The 18879-nt window shown below is 38.5% G+C and overlaps 3 protein-coding genes and 1 long non-coding RNA gene across 8 annotated transcripts; 1 reads left to right on the top strand and 3 right to left on the bottom strand.

The window, feature by feature from the left end:
* Positions 1–382: 382 nt before the first annotated feature.
* LOC116064356 (C-X-C motif chemokine 10-like) lies at positions 383–1779 on the bottom strand. The gene is made up of 4 exons (XM_031319519.2): positions 1567–1779; positions 1288–1408; positions 881–958; positions 383–697 (listed from the first exon to the last, which is right to left on the bottom strand). Exons 1-4 carry the CDS (start codon positions 1628–1630, stop codon positions 619–621), a joined length of 342 nt encoding a protein of 113 aa, XP_031175379.1. The 5' UTR covers positions 1631–1779; the 3' UTR covers positions 383–618.
* On the top strand, positions 1641–7510 carry LOC118496374. Its single transcript, XR_004898940.1, has 2 exons — positions 1641–1681; positions 6615–7510. It is a non-coding gene; the product is annotated as an uncharacterized LOC118496374 (long non-coding RNA).
* On the bottom strand, positions 5289–17777 carry LOC116064354 (C-X-C motif chemokine 10-like). 5 transcript variants are annotated; one of them, XM_031319515.2, is made up of 5 exons: positions 17539–17777; positions 17318–17408; positions 6243–6283; positions 5821–5898; positions 5289–5632 (listed from the first exon to the last, which is right to left on the bottom strand). In XM_031319515.2, the coding sequence occupies exons 1-5, from the start codon at positions 17598–17600 to the stop codon at positions 5554–5556; spliced, it is 351 nt and encodes a 116-aa protein (XP_031175375.1). In that variant the 5' UTR covers positions 17601–17777; the 3' UTR covers positions 5289–5553. The 5 variants fall into 5 exon arrangements, with proteins under 5 accessions (XP_031175375.1, XP_035863757.1, XP_031175376.1 ...); XM_036007864.1 differs by lacking the exons at positions 17318–17408; positions 17539–17777 and adding an exon at positions 11115–11351 and having other exon boundaries at positions 6243–6360; XM_031319516.2 differs by lacking the exons at positions 17318–17408; positions 17539–17777 and adding an exon at positions 6501–6687 and having other exon boundaries at positions 6243–6360.
* Positions 12649–14069, bottom strand: LOC116064353 (C-X-C motif chemokine 10-like). The gene is made up of 4 exons (XM_031319514.2): positions 13859–14069; positions 13601–13718; positions 13181–13258; positions 12649–12992 (listed from the first exon to the last, which is right to left on the bottom strand). Exons 1-4 carry the CDS (start codon positions 13923–13925, stop codon positions 12914–12916), a joined length of 342 nt encoding a protein of 113 aa, XP_031175374.1. The 5' UTR covers positions 13926–14069; the 3' UTR covers positions 12649–12913.
* Positions 17778–18879: the final 1102 nt, after the last annotated feature.

Below are 18879 nucleotides of genomic sequence, written 5' to 3'. Positions count from 1 at the left end.
CTGATCCGAGCCGCCCCTATCAGAGTTGAGGGACACATGGTGTTGGTGGGTTATTGAACCTGCAATCTCAGAGTCTGCCTGCAGCTTTGTTGTCCTGGTATCTGCTAATGTAAGTACTAGTAAGACCCCTTAGAGGGTAACTCCCCCTGATATTTAATGTTGGGCAACCTAATCCTGCATGACATCACAGGATATGTGAACTGACACATATAGCTTAGTAACCTATATTTCTTAACATTGGCAGCCCTGAACCACAAGGTAGCACTGTTGATGTAGAACACAAACAGTAAGAGCCTTGGAACAGAAAACAAGAACTCAATGCTCTTTTTTTTTATTTTTTATTTTTATTATTATTATTATTATTATTATTATTAAAAAACAAAGAAATTACCAAAATGCAGAAAACTTGGTCTACAATATATACATATTTACAAAAACAGATTAGAGGAAATAAAATAGAACGGAAATATACTGTAAGTGCACATCAGCATAAATAGAAGATAAATAGACAAAACGTTTCATTCATTTCACATCTACATTAATCGAAAGTGCCTTCGATCGAAAGTGCCTTAATCTGAGGTTATCATCAGCTTCTTCTTGATCCAAGGAGCTAAAGAGTCAGATGCGAGCTGTGTTGGTGCTGCCTGGGGTGGAAGTGGTCTCAGTTGGTCTGGCTGTAGTGGAGGTTTTTGGTTTCCTAGAAATAACCATAAAACCAGAAGAACACACATTAGACCCATTACAACAGCGATATATATATGTCACTCATTACTGTTATTTCTATCAAATATGGAGATTTACAGAACGTTTGATATTAATAGTTGGGTGGTCAGTGTATTCTGAAGATGAGGCTTGGATTAATGTCTGTAAAAATACTCACATGATGGAAGCCATGAGTTTTTGCACTGCCTTCAGCTTGGGGTTCAGGCAGTAGCGAAGGCCGCTGTTGATGGTGACACTGTTGAAATAAACAGTAGAGGTGAGCTCAGGTGAAAGGATTCTCTTCACCAAATATAGCAGATAAACAGATACATAAATTATTCTGGCAGGTAGACTGATGACTAGAAATGCCTTGAGGTTGAGGTTATTATTGTTTTAGCAGGAGTTCATTATAATTTTCACTACAACCAAGGCCGGTAAAAATGCCATTCTAAGTTTTATGGTTCCAGGTTTGCTGACGAAGATACAAGCCTCCTATTAGCACAAGAAATATAATAATCATGACACATTATTGCACTAACTTCCCACATTCCCACAATATTAATTAAAGATGTTAGTTTATCTTACACAATCTCCACTTTGCCACAGAAGATGGTTGCTGGGTAGATCTGGATGTCCTTTATGTCAGTCTTTGAGCCAATTCTATTCCTGACATGTTGACACAGACAGTGTTCTGATTGATTAAGACCTAGAGAAAAAGACAAGGGGTTTTTTTAGATTTCATTACAAATCTTTTCACTGCACAGATTTCTGCTAACAGCTACCAAGACGTATACAAATGTCGAAAAATGAATCTCACATTGTCTATGTTAGAGTTGTAAATGCTGAAAAAGTATAAAAACTTACCGTGGGCTTTAGACATGCAGACCATGACAGCCAGGAGCAGAAGGATCTTCACGAAGCTGGACATTGTTGGTTTCGTCTTTGGTCGAGATGACACCCGTGCTCAAAATATCTTGTGGTAAAGATGGTAGAAAGGAGCTGTGACAAGTGCAGCTGGAGAGATTAGCTAGAGTCAAAGAGAGTGAAGTTTGTTGACAGGAGAACTGTGAGAGATAGAGGCTGAGGGTGGTCTTAAATACTCTTCTCAGACACATACATCATCATACTTCCTGTGATTAAGGGAATTTCTTTGAGACTGGAAAGTAAAACTTAAAAAAACACAAAAAAACCCTACTCACTCATTCCACTTCTTGTGGCTATTAATAATTTAGTTTAGTTTAATATCATGTATAAGAATAAGAATATAAAGACAAGTGTAACTTGTTGGAACTGTAAACCTGCAACTTAATGTTGACATCAAACTTTCAAACACACTATGTGACCTATGAATAAATACTTTTGGACATTTTGCACACTTTGTTCATTTTTATACCATGAAAAACAAAGATCCATGTAGAAATTATTTATGAAAAATATCAAAGTTAATGACGGCATATTGTGTCACCTGTGTTATTAGTTCCCTTTTTTACGTATTTGCAATATATAATATAAAACAAACTAAGCAATTAAGCAAAGACACAACTGAACTGAAGATGTATCTTGGTGACAATACAATTCCATAATATAGAATAAAGACACATTAAATCTTTTTTATCGTGTCATGTTGTAGTTTTGCTTCTGTCACAATCAGGAAAATAAAGTAAAATATAAAAAAATGCCGAATCATTTGACATGTCAGTACACGAGTTAGTTCAGATTTGCGTGGCAACACAAAGTGTGGGCTGGTGATCTTAACGTCTGGTTCCGTATGTATCAGTGGTTAACACCTTTGGAGCGTACAAACGTGTGAGTGCTCAGAAGAAAATGACGGCAAGTATGATTTCATTTCTTTCCACTGTAGCTGTGTGGTAGTTACACTGTCCTGACATTTGTGGTTTGAAAAAGTCAGTATTATAAGTAATATCTGATGGATTCTGATTCTCATTTCCTTATTATATTCTCTAGTTGTTAGATAATAACTCCACTGTCAGAGAGATCTAATATGCCCTCCATAGGTCATGCAGTTTGAAAGGAAATGCTTGGTTTCAGCAGAAAGCATGGTCTAAATGTAAGTTTCAGTTTTATGTCCTCTTTCACTTTTTCTCTAAAGTGACATCCCATCACAACTTCTTTTTCCTTCTCTATTTTTAATATCCTTCTCTTTTCTTCTGTATTTTGACATAAAAGTTGGAATTAAAGTAAAAATCAATTAACTTACAATGAAAAGCCTGTTTTCCTTATGCCATTTGTAATGACAAGTAAGGACCATAACTGCAACAGAAGGTGACTATATGCTATGTTGCCATATTACTGATAAAAGCAGGGCCCTGGGAAAGACATATTTCTCCAAAATGCCAAATTTCAGAAAAAAAATGAATTTTTTACATGATCAGTTCAACTACAAATATAAATAAATACAACACATTTTCTTACTTACCTGTAATGGCTACTAGCCATGTAGAACGTTTTGGTCTTACTTGCCCCAGTTTTGAGATATCTATCTCCTTTGGAGGTGAAGGCAGAAGTCAGAGATTTATATTTTAAAAACCTGGGCAAGTAAAACCCAAACTATCTGCATGGCTGGGAACCCCTTGAGGTAGGCCTAAATGTGAAAATATGTTATTTTCTAATCTGGGTGAACCAACCCTTTAAGCGTGGTGACAGCACATTTTTAAGACAATCCAGTTGGTTTTTTGACAAAGTGGAGCATACAATCCTACAATGCATTTTAAAAATCATCATAGGTGGACAGACATACTTTAACTCTAAGGTTCTTTTTACTTTCTATAAATCTGGACTTGAAAATTGGTCTATAGTAAAAATGTATTTTTTGCTTAATGTTCCACCAAGCTACATTTCTTAACCCTGGAAATAGAGACTGAGTTTGTTGAATTCTTTAGAAATCGGTCAAAGCCAAGCTGTGCTAATTTAAGACACAGGGGTCGCCCCTGACAAAAAAGAGCAGTGAAAGGGACTTTCATCTCTTTCTACATATGGCACATACTAAACAACAGTGGTCAGGTGGTCAGCAAGTGTCACTTCTTTAAAACAAATGTCACAGAAGAGCTTATGACACAAATTAAATTCTTTTCCAACACAATAAATGTAAGCGTAGAAAAATGTGACTCATATCAGGACCTTCTCTGGTTGATTTATTGGGGCATTTATTTATCACATGGTGCTTTGCAGTGGTACAGTATACTGCTGCTACCTCTGATGAACTGCATTTTCATTCTGACAGACAGACTGCACTGAGCAAGCTTGAATATTTACCAGCCACGACAGCCATGATAGTCTGTGTGTGTGTGTGTGTGTGTGTGTGTGTGTGTGTGTGTGTGTGTGTGTGTGTGTGTCATCTAGCCGGCAAAATGCATCTTTGTCCATAACTCAAGAATTCATCTGCTATTACGACAACATTTCACACAAATGTCTCATAGGATAAAATAATAAAGTGATGATATTTTATGTCCAAAAGGTCAAAGGTCAACTTCACTGTGATATCGCAATGTTCTGAAAAAATGCTTTTCTGGGCATTATTCAATGCCATAACTCAGGAACAGAAACGGGGAGATATTTGGATGGATAGTGAATTGGTGATACTAATCTTGAAACTGTGGTGACTGTAAAGATCTTCTGTGTTGCCGGGTTGAAGATAAGTGTGAAGCATCCACATTTTGCAGAGAAAAGTCTGTTGAGTGTTTTCCTGTCAATATAGTCAAGATGCTGCCGCCCTAGCAAACCACTCCATAGGAGATAACTGATGCCACCACAGAGTCAAAAAGGTCCTCAGGAGTGCCCCTGCACTCCGAAACATCTAGGTCTTGTTTAAGCCTCTGCACCGGCGATAGTCTGTCCCATTTTTTAAACGTAATATCTCAGGAACGCCTTGAGGGAATTTCTTCAAATTTGATACAAACATCCACTTTCACTCAAGGATGAACTGATTTCATTTAGGAGGTCAAAGGTCAAGGTCACTGTGAACTCACAAAACACGTTTTTGGCCATAACTCAGGAATTCATACGCTAATTATGACAACACTTCACACAATTGTCTAAAAGGATAAAATAATGAAGTGATGACATTATATCCAAAAGGTCAAAGGACATCTTAATGATCTGCAAAAACACATTTCTGGCCATTATTCAATACCATAACCCAGGAACAGAAGGGAATGTTGTGACCATATTTTACATTTGGTCGGAAACTGAATTAATTTCCAACCTAGAAACTGTGTGGATTGTATGAATCTTCTGTGCTGCCGGGTTGAAGATGTGTGCATTTGAGTCTCATGTGATCTGAGCCCCCCCTGTCAGCATTACGCGGGATGGTGTTGGTGGGTTATTAAACCTGCAATCTCAGAGTCTGCCTGCAGCTTTGGTGTCCTGGTATCTGCTAATGTAAGTGCTAGTAAGGCCCATTAATTGTGTCTAGAAGACGCCTTAGAGGGTAACTGCATGACATCACAGGATATGTGAACTGACACATTTAGCCTAGTGCATTTCTTGCATTGGCAGCCCTGAAACACAAGGAAGCACTGTTGATGTAGAACACCAACAGTAACAGACTTGGAACAGAAAACAAGAACTCAATGCTTCCTTGATTTCTTTTTATTATTAAAAACAAAGAAATGACCAACATGCAGAAAACTTAGTCTACAATATATACATATTTACAAAAACAGATTAGAGGAAATAAAATAGAACGGAAATATACTGTAAGTGCACATCAGCATAAATAGAAGATAAATAGACAAAACGTTTCATTCATTTCACATCTACATTAATTGAAGATGCCTCTGTTTGGGGTCGGAGGTTATCATCAGCTTCTTATTGATCCAAGGAGCTAAAGAGTCAGATGCGAGCTGTGTTGGTGCTGCCTGGGGTGGAAGTGGTCTCAGTTGGTCTGGCTGTAGTGGAGGTTTTTGGTTTCCTAGAAATAACCATAAAACCAGAAGAACACACATTAGACCCATTACAACAGCGAGGAGAAGGCAAAATGTCACTCATTACTGTTATTTCTATCAAATATGGAGATTTACAGAACGTTTGATATTAATAGTTGGGTGGTCAGTGTATTCTGAAGATGAGGCTTGGATTAATGTCTGTAAAAATACTCACATGATGGAAGCCATGATTTTTTGCACTGCCTTCAGCTTGGGGTTCAGGCAGTAGCGAAGGCCGCTGTTGTTGGTGACACTGTTGAAATAAACAGTAGAGGTGAGCTCAGGTGAAAGGATTCTCTTCACCAAATATAGCAGATAAACAGATACATAAATGATTCTGGCAGGTAGACTGATGACTAGAAATGCCTTGAGGTTGAGGTTATTATTGTTTTAGCAGGAGTTCATTATAATTTTCACTACAACTGAGGCCAGACTTGGATTAAAATGGCATTCTAGGTTTTATGGTTTCATTTTTGCTGAGGAAGATACAAGCCTCCTATTAGCACAAACAAATGCAAATAGCAAATCATTATTTTGTATTGCACTAACATCACACATATTCCCACAATCTTTATTAAAGATGTTAGTGTATCTTACACAATCTCCACTTTGTTACAGTAGGTGGTTGCTGGGTAGATCTGGATGTCCTTTATGTCAGTCTTTGAGGCAATTCTATCCCTGACACGTTGACACAGACACTGATCTGATTGATGGCCTACGAAGAAAGTAAAGTGTAATTAGAATTCCACTGCACAGATTTCTTCTTTTAGCTGCCAAGATGTATACAAATGTAGAAAAAGAACGTTACATTGTCTATGCTAGAGTTGTAAATGCTGAAACAGTGTGAAAACTTACCCAGTTGGGCTTCAGACATGCAGACCATGACAGCCAGGAGCAGAAAGACCTTCATGAAGCTGGACATTGTTGGTTTCCTTTTTGGTCAAAAAAATCTTGTTCCTTGTGAAGAAGATGGTAGAAAGGAGCTGTGACAAGTGCAGCTGGAGAGATTAGCTAGAGTCAAAGAGAGTGAAGTTTGTTGACAGGAGAACTGTGAGAGATAGAGGCTGAGGGTGGTCTTAAATACTCTTCTCAGACACATACATCATCATACTTCCTGTGATTAAGGGAATTTCTTTGAGACTGGAAAGTGAAACTTCAAAAACCACAAAAAAAACCCTACTCACTCATTCCACTCGTCTTTTCCTGTGGCTACTAATAATTTAACCAGATTTAAGATTTTTTAACTACATTTTAATATCATGTATGAGAATAAGAATATAAAGATAAGTGTAACTTGTTGGAACTGTAAACCTGCAACTTAACATTGACATCAAACTTGTACACACTATTTGTGTAAATTGCCACGTGACCTATGCACAAATGTTTTTAGACATTTGCACACTTTATTCATTTTTGATAATATGAAGAACAAAGATCCAAAAAAATGGGTCATGTAGAAATTATTTTAAAAAAAAAATATCTAGGGTAATGATTGCATTGTGGTCACCTGTGTTGTTATTTCCACTTTTTATGTATTTGCAATATAAAGTTAACACAAAGCTTCTGTCTAATGAGTACAATGTTTGTAAGTTACATTTGTGTCTCCCTGTAGAGTGCATGTAAGTAGATGGTGTTCATACACGTATCTCATTTTAAACAAACAAAGCAATCAGCAAAGACCCAACTGAATGTGTCTTAGTGACAATAAAATTCCATAATGTAAAAAAAAAGACATTAAATCATTTTCATTGTATCATGTTGTTATGTCCCTTCTGTCACAATCAGGAAAAAAAGCAAAATATAAAAAATGCTGAATCATTTGACATGTCAGTACACGAGAGTGCTAATCCTCCATTTCTAATAGACTTGGTAAAAAATGCTTTTGGGTGAAATTTCAATCAAGTTAGTTCAGATTTGCGTGGACAATATATTTGGCAACACAAAGTGTGGGCTGGTGATCTTAACGTCTGGTTCTGTATGTATCAGTGGTTAACACCTTTGGAGCGTACAAACGTGTGAGTCCTCAGAAGAAAATGACGGCAAGTATGATTTCATTCCTTTCCACTGTAGCTGCGTGGTAGTTACACTGTCCTGACATTTGTGGTTTGAAAAAGTCAGTATTATGAGTAATAATACACAGTATATAATACAATAATGATGGATTCGGATCCTAATTTCCTTATTATATTCTCTAGTTGTTAGATAATAACTCCACTGTCGGAGAGATCTAATATGCCCTCCAAAGGCCATGCAGTTTGAAAGGAAATGCTTGGTTTCAGAAGAAAGCATGGTCTAAATGTAAGTTTCAGTTTTATGTCCTCTTTTACTTTTTCTCCAAAGTGACGTCCCATCACAACTTCTTTTTCCTTCTCTATTTTTTTATATCCTTCTCTTTTCTTCTGTATTTTGACCACAAAGATGGAATAATGAATAACACTTATTAAATTATACTGAAAATCCTGCTTTCTTGTAATGTACTATTTGTAATGATAATTAGAACATGATAAAGGACTATAAAGGCAACAAAGGATGACTATATGCTATAGTGCTGCATTACTGATAAAAGCAGGGCCCTGGGAAAGACATATATCTCCAAAATGTCAATGTCCAAAAGGCTTCCAGTCATGTAGAACGTTTTGGTCTTACTTGTCCACGGTTTGAGATATCTATCTCCTTTGGAGGTGAAGGCAGAAGTCAGAGATTGATTGTTTTGCTCGATGTTCCACCAAGCTACATGTCTTAAGTTTGTTTAATCCTTTAGAAATTGGTTAAAGCCAAGCTGTGCCAATTTAAACGTATACAATATTTTGCCGCTAGGGGTCTCTCAATCAAAACAATAACAAAAGACGGATCTACTATTCATGACATTGTGAATAACGTGGGATCCTGATTCTGTTTTACATATTAACCGTTCTGAACTGGATGCACATGCATGAGCCTCATGTCCACTCCTACAGTTAGTTATAAGGTAGCCACAGCTACCTCTAAAACTGTGTGTATGCCTGGTCTGAAGTATGTGTGAGGTGCACATTCTTCCTTTATCATTCCTTAACCAGTTTATGTATGGGAAAAGGCGTACACTTTTTTTGTGTGCATACACATCGTTTATATCATCTGGCCCCAGGTATAATGATATACAAAATACTTAATAAATAAAAGGTTTCAAAGCTTTATAACTCAGTGGTGTTAGACCTACTTTAGCGGATTATGTTGACTGCACAAGAAAACGTCACATTAGTTTAACAAAAAGTCAGTATAGTAAACATAAATAAATCATTTTCAGTAAACATGCTTATAATATGTGCACCTGATGTTTATTTATTTGCATGTTGATCCAGAGGGAAGACCCAGGACTAGGTGGAGGGATTATATCTCCAACCTGGCCTGGGAATGCCTCGGGATCCCCCAGTCGGAGCTGGTTAATGTGGCTCGGGAAAGGGAAGTTTGGGGTCCCCTGCTGGAGCTGCTACCCCCGCGACCCGATACCGGATAAGCGGACGAAGATGGATGGATGGATGGATGGATGTTGATCCAACAGATTTTTTTTTAATATGGGGTGGAAGTGGTCTCAGTTGGTCTGGCTGTAGTGGAGGTTTTTAGTTTCCTAGAAATGACCATAAAACCAGAAGAACACTTTAGAAAAATTACAACAGCGTGGAGAAGGCATCATGTCACTCATTACTGTTATTTCTATCAAATATGGAGATTTACTGAAATATTTAAATCAATAGTTGGGTGGTCAGTGTATTCTGAAGATGAGGCTTGGATTCATATCTGTTAATAGAAAAATCTGTTGATCGGGCCTTTTCTGCTCTGGCCCCCCAGTTGTGAATCAACTAGTCTACAGTATATTGACGACGTTTCGTTTCCGGGACAGTTCCGGATGTCCCTCATTTCGGCCGGATATCCGTCAGCTTCCTCTTTCTTTGTGTTGGAATTTTGCAGGGTAAATCCAGACAGCTAGCTAGACTATCTGCCCAATCAGAGTTTTCTGTTGCACGACTAAAACAACCTTTGAACGTACACATGTTCCACCAAAACAAGTTCCTTCCCGAGGCTATTTTGCAGAGGCGCTGTTACTCCGTCCGGCGCTTAGCGCCGCCCAAGACAATTGTGATTGGTTTAAAGAAATGCCAAGAAACCAGAGCACGCTTTTCTCCTATCCAGGAATGCTGTGTGGACTAGCCAGACCCTCCTCCGCACCGCTGTGGAGGAAGGTCTGGCAACGGGAGACTATAGAACGACCAACAGGAGGAGATCAGGGAAAACTCACTACTTTAGACTAGCTTTTTATTGATTTTATTGTTGTTTGTTTATTATCTGTAATTTCTGTTGTTGTTGTTGCTTTTTAAATGAATGTAAAGCACTTTGTAACTTGTTTTGAAAAGTGCTTTATTAATAAAGGTATTATTATTATTATTATAAATATACTCACATGAAGGAAGCCATGAGTTTTTGCACTGCCTTCAGCTTGGGGTTCAGGCAGTAGTGAAGGCCGCTGTTGACGGTGACACAGAAATAAACAGTAGAGGTGAGCTCAGGTGAAAGGATTCTCTTCACCAAATATAGCAGATAAACAGATACATAAATTATTCTGGCAGGTAGATAAGTGACTAAAAATGCCTAAAAGGTTGAGGTTATTATTGCTTTAGCAGGAGTTCATTATATTTATACTATAACTGAGGCCAGCAAAAATGCCATCCTAGGTGTTATGGTTTCAGGTTTGCTGAGGAAGATACAAGCCTCCTGTTAGCCCAAAAAATGCAAACAACAAATCATCATTTTCTAATTAGGACGTATTCCCACAATCTTAATTAAAGATGTTAGTTTATCTTAAAGGGGTGATAGAATGCAAAACCGATTTTACCTTGTCATAGTTGAATAACGACAGTTCGGTGGGTAAATAAGACATACATAGAAGTTCAAAATCCCATTGATACCCCTATCCTCTGCAAATCTCACATTTTGAAACTGCCGCTGAAAATGGGCAATCTCAACAAAGCTGGATCCTGACGTCAGGATCCCAAAACCATCAATCAATTAAGTCTTTGTCACGCCCCAAAATTTGCATAGGCTACACCACTGACCTGAGGTCAGCTTAGTCTTCTGAATCTAGCTAGGTCATGCAGATCTCCAGAGGTACGCTATTTAATTACTAAATTCACTTCTGAGACTTTTTTATGCGAGAAATCAACTATGTAGAGGTCAAATATGGGCCGTTTTACGAAAATTGATGGCTAATTGCAAAATTTGTCTGACTGTGTGTCGCAGTTCAGCAGGAGCTCAGCAGGCTACATGATAGTGGCCCGGTGCTGCCTCGCCGCCCGGTGTGTCCACTTCATAGACTCGCTGTGAGCTAGCTAGCCGGATCTCCGTCAGGAAGGGAAGCCAGCGGCGCTCCATACCCGCGCAAAGTCACCGGTTACTGGGTTACTGGACTACAAAATGCCGAGGCCCTGATGGACCAACCTCTTTGGGCTTTAGAGATGCAGACCATGACAGCCAGGAGCAGAAAGAATTTCATGAAGCTGGACATTGTTGGTTTCTTCTTTGGTCGAGATGACACCGGTCCTCGCAAAAAATCTTGTTTCCTGTGGAGAAGATGATCGAAAGAAGCTGTAATAAATGCAGCTAGAGAGATTAGCTAGAGTCAAAGAGGGCAAAGTTTGTTTCAGGTGGATGCCAGAGTGTGTGCGTGTGTGTGTGTGTGTATGTGTGTGTGTGTGTGTGTGTGTGTGTGTGTGTGTGTGTGTGTGTGTGTGTGTGTGTGTAGAGCATCACAGCCTATAAGACTCAGCTGATCCGAGCCGCCCCTATCAGAGTTGAGGGACACATGGTGTTGGTGGGTTATTGAACCTGCAATCTCAGAGTCTGCCTGCAGCTTTGGTGTCCTGGTATCTGCTAATGTAAGTGCTAGTAAGACCCATTAATTGTGTCTAGAAGATGCCTTAGAGCAGTGGTTCCCAACCTGGGGTCCGGGGACCCCTCAGGGGGGCGGCAAAGATCACAGGGGGGGCGCAAGTCTTTATCTGGTTTGAGGTTGAGGTAAAAAAAAATATTTGCACATGTTAAACAAATTAGGATAATACACTAGAATATATAATGTATACAAAAGTCTGTATAAAAACTATATATTTTTGTTCTCGCTTAAAATTGTAGGCAGGCTACTTAGTAGGCCAAACCTCCGGGACCTCTTAACCTGGGACCCTTGCTGTCATCAGGTCAGCTGCTAGCTGCTGTCATCCTCGTTTTCCCTGCCGCCACGGCATCACTATTTTATGAACGAAACATGGCGGAGAAACGTAAAAGTGCTGATAACTCCTCTGTATCAAAAAAGAAGGTAAGGCTCTATCTTGAGAGTTACCTGAACTTCGGTTTCGGAGGGGGGGCTCAGCTTTTCTTAGACATAAGTAGGGGGGGCGCCAAGGAAAAAAGGTTGGGAACCACTGCACTAGAATATATAATGTATACAAAAGTCTGTATAAAAACTATATATTTTTGTTCTCGCTTAAACTTGTAGGCAGGCTACTTAGTAGGCCAAACCTCCGGGACCTCTTAACCTGGGACCCTTGCTGTCATCAGGTCAGCTGCTAGCTGCTAGCTGCTATCATCCTCGTTTTCCCTGCCGCCACGGCATCACTATTTTATGAACGAAACATGGTGGAGAAACGTAAAAGTGCTGATAACTCCTCTGTATCAAAAAAGAAAGTAAGGGAAAGTTACCTCAACTTCGGTTTCGGAGGGGGGGGGGCTCAGCTTTTCTTAGACATAAGTGGGGGGGGCGCCAAGGAAAAAAGGTTGGGAACCACTGCCTTAGAGGGTAACTCTATATAACTCCCCCTGATATTTAATGTTGGGCAACCTAATCCTGCATAACATCACAGGATATGTGAACTGACACATTTAGCCTAGTGCATTTCTTGCATTGGCAGCCCTGAAACACAAGGAAGCACTGTTGATGTAGAACACCAACAGTAACAGACTTGGAACAGAAAACAAGAACTCAATGCTTCCTTGATTTCTTTTTATTATTAAAAACAAAGAAATGACCAACATGCAGAAAACTTAGTCTACAATATATACATATTTACAAAAACAGATTAGAGGAAATAAAATAGAACGGAAATATACTGTAAGTGCACATCAGCATAAATAGAAGATAAATAGACAAAACGTTTCATTCATTTCACATCTACATTAATTGAAGATGCCTCTGTTTGGGGTCGGAGGTTATCATCAGCTTCTTATTGATCCAAGGAGCTAAAGAGTCAGATGCGAGCTGTGTTGGTGCTGCCTGGGGTGGAAGTGGTCTCAGTTGGTCTGGCTGTAGTGGAGGTTTTTGGTTTCCTAGAAATAACCATAAAACCAGAAGAACACACATTAGACCCATTACAACAGCGAGGAGAAGGCAAAATGTCACTCATTACTGTTATTTCTATCAAATATGGAGATTTACAGAACGTTTGATATTAATATTTAGGTGGTCAGTGTATTCTGAAGATGAGGCTTGGATTAATGTCTGTAAAAATACTCACATGATGGAAGCCATGATTTTTTGCACTGCCTTCAGCTTGGGGTTCAGGCAGTAGCGAAGGCCGCTGTTGTTGGTGACACTGTTGAAATAAACAGTAGAGGTGAGCTCAGGTGAAAGGATTCTCTTCACCAAATATAGCAGATAAACAGATACATAAATGATTCTGGCAGGTAGACTGATGACTAGAAATGCCTTGAGGTTGAGGTTATTATTGTTTTAGCAGGAGTTCATTATAATTTTCACTACAACTGAGGCCAGACTTGGATTAAAATGGCATTCTAGGTTTTATGGTTTCATTTTTGCTGAGGAAGATACAAGCCTCCTATTAGCACAAAAAAATGCAAATAGCAAATCATTATTTTCTATTGAACTAACATCACATATTCCCACAATCTTTATTAAAGATGTTAGTGTATCTTACACAATCTCCACTTTGTTACAGTAGGTGGTTGCTGGGTAGATCTGGATGTCCTTTATGTCAGTCTTTGTGCCAATTCCATTATAGACACGTTGACACAGACACTGATCTGATTGATGGCCTACGAAGAAAGTAAAGTGTAATTAGAATTCTACTGCACAGATTTCTTCTTTTAGCTGCCAAGATGTATACAAATGTAGAAAAAGAACGTTACATTGTCTATGCTAGAGTTGTAAATGCTGAAACAGTGTGAAAACTTACCCCGTTGGGCTTCAGACATGCAGACCATGACAGCCAGGAGCAGAAAGACCTTCATGAAGCTGGACATTGTTGGTTTCCTTTTTGGTCGAAAAAATCTTGTTCCTTGTGAAGAAGATGGTAGAAAGGAGCTGTGACAAGTGCAGCTGGAGAGATTAGCTAGAGTCAAAGAGAGTGAAGTTTGTTGACAGGAGAACTGTGAGAGATAGAGGCTGAGGGTGGTCTTAAATACTCTTCTCAGACACATACATCATCATACTTCCTGTGATTAAGGGAATTTCTTTGAGACTGGAAAGTGAAACTTCAAAAACCACAAAAAAACCTACTCACTCATTCCACTTGTCTTTTCCTGTGGCTACTAATAATTTAACCAGATTTAAGATTTTTGAACTACATTTTAATATCATGTATGAGAATAAGAATATAAAGACAAGTGTAACTTGTTGGAACTGTAAACCTGCAACTTAACATTGACATCAAACTTGTACACACTATTTGTGTAAATTGCCACGTGACCTATGAACAAATGTTTTTAGACATTTGCACACTTTATTCATTTTTGATAATATGAAGAACAAAGATCCAAAAAAATGGGTCATGTAGAAATTATTTATAAAAAATATCTAGGGTAATGATTGCATTGTGGTCACCTGTGTTGTTATTTCTACTTTATATGTATTTGCAATATAAAGTTAACACAAAGCTTCTGTCTAATGAGTACAATGTTTGTAAGTTACATTTGTGTCTCCCTGTAGAGTGCATGTAAGTAGATGGTGTTCATACAAGTATCTCATTTTAAACAAACAAAGCAATCAAGCAAAGACCCAACTGAATGTGTCTTAGTGACAATAAAATTCCATAATGTAAAAAAAGACATTAAATCGTTTTCATTGTATCATGTTGTTATGTCCCTTCTGTCACAATCAGGAAAAAAAAGCAAAATATAAAAAATGCTGAATCATTTGACATGTCAGTACACGAGAGTGCTAATCCTCCATTTCTAATAGACTTGGTAAAAAATGCTTTTGGATGAAATTTCAATCAAGTTAGTTCACATTTGCGTAGACAATTTATATTTGGCAACACAAAGTGTGGGCTGGTGATCTTAACGTCTGGTTCCGTATGTATCAGTGGTTAACACCTTTGGAGCGTACAAACGTGTGAGTCCTCAGAAGAAAATGACGGCAAGTATGATTTCATTCCTTTCCACTGTAGCTGCGTGGTAGTTACACTGTCCTGACATTTGTGGTTTGAAAAAGTCAGTATTATAAGTAATAATACACAGTATATAATACAGTAATGATGGATTCGGATCCTAATTTCCTTATTATATTCTCTAGTTGTTAGATAATAACTCCACTGTCGGAGAGATCTAATATGCCCTCCAAAGGCCATGCAGTTTGAAAGGAAATGCTTGGTTTCAGAAGAAAGCATGGTCTAAATGTAAGTTTCAGTTTTATGTCCTCTTTTACTTTTTCTCCAAAGTGACGTCCCATCACAACTTCTTTTTCCTTCTCTATTTTTTTATATCCTTCTCTTTTCTTCTGTATTTTGACCACAAAGATGGAATAATGAATAACACTTATTAAATTATACTGAAAATCCTGCTTTCTTGTAATGTACTATTTGTAATGATAAGAATTGGAACATGATAAAGGACTATAAAGGCAACAGAAGGTGACTATATGCTATAGTGCTGCATTACTGATAAAAGCAGGGCCCTGGGAAAGACATATATCTCCAAAATGTCAATGTCCAAAAGGCTTCCAGTCATGTAGAACGTTTTGGTCTTACTTGTCCACGGTTTGAGATATCTATCTCCTTTGGAGGTGAAGTCAGAGATCAAAACCTGGGCAAGTAAAACCCAAACTATCTGCATGACTGGGAACCCCTTGAGGTAGGCCTAAGTGTGAAAATATGTTATTTTCTAATCTGGGTGAACCAACCCTTTAAGCGTGGTGACAGCACATTTTTAAGACAATCCAGTTTTGTGGGCAAGTGGAGCATACAATCCTACAATTTATCTCAAAAATCATAGATGAAGAGACATAGTTTACTACTTTTTACTTGCGTGAAATCTGGACTTGAAATTAGTTTGATAGTAAACATTTATTTTTGCTCGATGTTCCACCAAGCTACATATCTTAAGTTTGTTTAATCCTTTAGAAATTGGTTAAAGCCAAGCTGTGCCAATTTAAACGTATACAATATTTTGCCGCTAGGGGTCTCTCAATCAAAACAATAACAAAAGACGGATCTACTATTCATGACATTGTGAATAACGTGGGATCCTGATTCTGTTTTACATATTAACCGTTCTGAACTGGATGCACATGCATGAGCCTCATGTCCACTCCTACAGTTAGTTATAAGGTAGCCACAGCTACCTCTAAAACTGTGTGTACGCCTGGTCTGAAGTATGTGTGAGGTGCACATTCTTCCTTTATCATTCCTTAACCAGTTTATGTATGGGAAAAGGCGTACACTTTTTTTGTGTGCATACACATCGTTTATATCATCTGGCCCCAGGTATAATGATATACAAAATACTTAATAAATAAAAGGTTTCAAAGCTTTATAACTCAGTGGTGTTAGACCTACTTTAGCGGATTATGTTGACTGCACAAGAAAACGTCACATTAGTTTAACAAAAAGTCAGTATAGTAAACATAAATAAATCATTTTCAGTAAACATGCTTATAATATGTGCAACTGATGTTTATTTATTTGCATGTTGATCCAACAGATTTTTGTTTCAATATGGGGTGGAAGTGGTCTCAGTTGGTCTGGCTGTAGTGGAGGTTTTTGGTTTCCTAGAAATAACCATAAAACAAGAAGAACACACATTAGACCCATTACAACAGCGTGGATAAGGCAATATGTCACTCATTACTGTTATTTCTATCAAATATGGAGATTTACAGAAAGTTTGATATTAATAGTTGGGTGGTCAGTGTATTCTGAAGATGAGGCTTGGATTAATGTCTGTAAAAATACTCACATGAAGGAAGCCATGAGTTTTTGCACTGCCTTCAGCTTGGGGTTCAGGCAGTAGCGAAGGCCGCTGTTGTTGGTGACACTGTTGAAATAAACAGTAGAGGTGAGCTCAGGTGAAAGGATTCTCTTCACCAAATATAGCAGATAAACAGATACATAAATGATTCTGGCAGGTAGACTGATGACTAGAAATGCCTTGAGGTTGAGGTTATTATTGTTTTAGCAGGAGTTCATTATAATTTTCACTACAACTGAGGCCAGACTTGGATTAAAATGGCATTCTAGGTTTTATGGTTTCATTTTTGCTGAGGAAGATACAAGCCTCCTATTAGCACAAAAAAATGCAAATAGCAAATCATTATTTTCTATTGCACTAACATCACATATTCCCACAATCTTTATTAAAGATGTTAGTGTATCTTACACAATCTCCACTTTGTTACAGTAGGTGGTTGCTGGGTAGATCTGGATGTCCTTTATGTCAGTCTTTGAGGCAATTCTATCCCTGACACGTTGACACAGACACTGTTCTGGTTGATGAAGGCTTTGTTCTTGTATTATGTAAAAAGGAAGGAATGAAGTAATTTAATTTAATTTCTTCTAAAAGCTACCAAAACATATTGAAATGTATCAAAAATAAAATATTTTTCTTCTACTCTCAGTGTCTGTCAACAAACCAACCTCTTTGGGCTTTAGAGATGCAGACCATGACAGCCAGGAGCAGAAAGACTTTCATGAAGCTGGACATTGTTGGTTTCTTCTTTGGTCGAGATGACACCGGTCCTCGCAAAAAATCTTGTTTCCTGTGGAGAAGATGATCGAAAGAAGCTGTAATAAATGCAGCTAGAGAGATTAGCTAGAGTCAAAGAGGGCAAAGTTTGTTTCAGGTGGATGCCAGAGTGTGTGCGCGTGTGTGTGTGTGTGTGTGTGTGTTGGTGAGTGGGTGTAGAGCATTACAGCCTATGAGACTAAGCTGCTATGAGCCGCCCCTATCAGAGTTGAGGGACACATGGTGTTGGTGGGTTATTGAACCTGCAATCTCAGAGTATGCATGCAGCTTTGGTGACCTCAATCTAATACGTGTAAGTAATAGTAATAGTAATTAATTGTGTCTAGAAGACGCCCTAGAGGATAACTCCTCTAAGGCGAGGATAACTCCCTCGGAGAGGAACCTTAGAGGACCTTAGGCGTCCTCTAAGGTCAGGGACCCTCAGGATTTGTCAATTGACACATATAGGCTACAACAGGGCTCAACAATAAGGGTTGCCCCATTTAAGGAGATGTCTCTGGAGCGCCTCTCCTCCCAAGCAAAGAGGTCTACCGGTGGCGGGAAATGGGGCAGAGGTTACTATTATGGTTCATGTACACACGTGTACACTATCTTTTTCTCTGCAGTTTCTCTTCACTGACAAGCAAAGAAAACAGGCTACACCCTCCTACAATCACGATAGCTGCAAATGATTTTCCGAACGCTTCACGTGGGGCTGTCTTCTCCAGGATTTCAAAACAGACCATAAGGAAGCTAACCATATCAATCGTGGGGTGGCCTAACGCTGTTATCAGTGGTCAAAACAGTCATGCATAACTTTATGAGCGTCTGAAATGTTGTAACGTTATTACGTTATCACCAAGCATTAAAGCTATAGTGCGTGAGTATTTTATATGAAGAAATATCTGTTATATTGAATCCTTTGCTAAATGAGTTGATACAAAGCTAATTAAGCCTGTCAGCTCCACAAAACTCTGTATTCGTAAGTGGGTCATGTGGATGCACCGACAGTGTTGTTATCATTACATAGAATTTCTAATGGGGGAGACAAACTACGTACGCACTATAGCTTTAACATGAGTGACTTGTCTTAGCATTAAGCCTATCTCTACTCGATTACTGTATTGCAAAAGTGCATGCAATTAGTGTTAAAACACTGTACTGTACTTTACTGTTACTTAGTACAAATCTGTGAGATTGTCATTTACAATTACTTTGACTTATTATCAGCTGTTTACCGTGTTTCGCCAGAATGTGA

This window comes from Sander lucioperca, chromosome 1 (assembly GCF_008315115.2).
Source record: "Sander lucioperca isolate FBNREF2018 chromosome 1, SLUC_FBN_1.2, whole genome shotgun sequence".
Classification (NCBI taxonomy): Eukaryota; Metazoa; Chordata; class Actinopteri; order Perciformes; family Percidae; genus Sander; species Sander lucioperca.
This window is presented reverse-complemented; position numbering and strand designations above follow the sequence as displayed.

Excerpts from the sequence above, each read along its gene's own strand:
- LOC116064356 (XM_031319519.2), bottom strand. The coding sequence starts at position 1,630 with ATGTCCAGCTTCGTGAAGATCCTTCTGCTCCTGGCTGTCATGGTCTGC. Across the intron at positions 1,409-1,566 it reads CTGCATGTCTAAAGCCCACG|GTCTTAATCAATCAGAACAC; the intron begins GTAAGTTTTTAT and ends CTTTTTCTCTAG. Across the intron at positions 698-880 it reads AAACTCATGGCTTCCATCAT|GAAACCAAAAACCTCCACTA; the intron begins GTGAGTATTTTT and ends GGTTATTTCTAG.
- LOC116064353 (XM_031319514.2), bottom strand. The coding sequence starts at position 13,925 with ATGTCCAGCTTCATGAAGGTCTTTCTGCTCCTGGCTGTCATGGTCTGC. Across the intron at positions 13,719-13,858 it reads CATGTCTGAAGCCCAACGGG|GCCATCAATCAGATCAGTGT; the intron begins GTAAGTTTTCAC and ends CTTTCTTCGTAG. Across the intron at positions 13,259-13,600 it reads TGTAACAAAGTGGAGATTGT|TGTCACCAACAACAGCGGCC; the intron begins GTAAGATACACT and ends TTATTTCAACAG.
- LOC116064354 (XM_031319515.2), bottom strand. The coding sequence starts at position 17,600 with ATGTCCAGCTTCATGAAAGTCTTTCTGCTCCTGGCTGTCATGGTCTGC. Across the intron at positions 5,899-6,242 it reads TGTAACAAAGTGGAGATTGT|TGTCACCAACAACAGCGGCC; the intron begins GTAAGATACACT and ends TTATTTCAACAG. Across the intron at positions 5,633-5,820 it reads AAAATCATGGCTTCCATCAT|GAAACCAAAAACCTCCACTA; the intron begins GTGAGTATTTTT and ends GGTTATTTCTAG.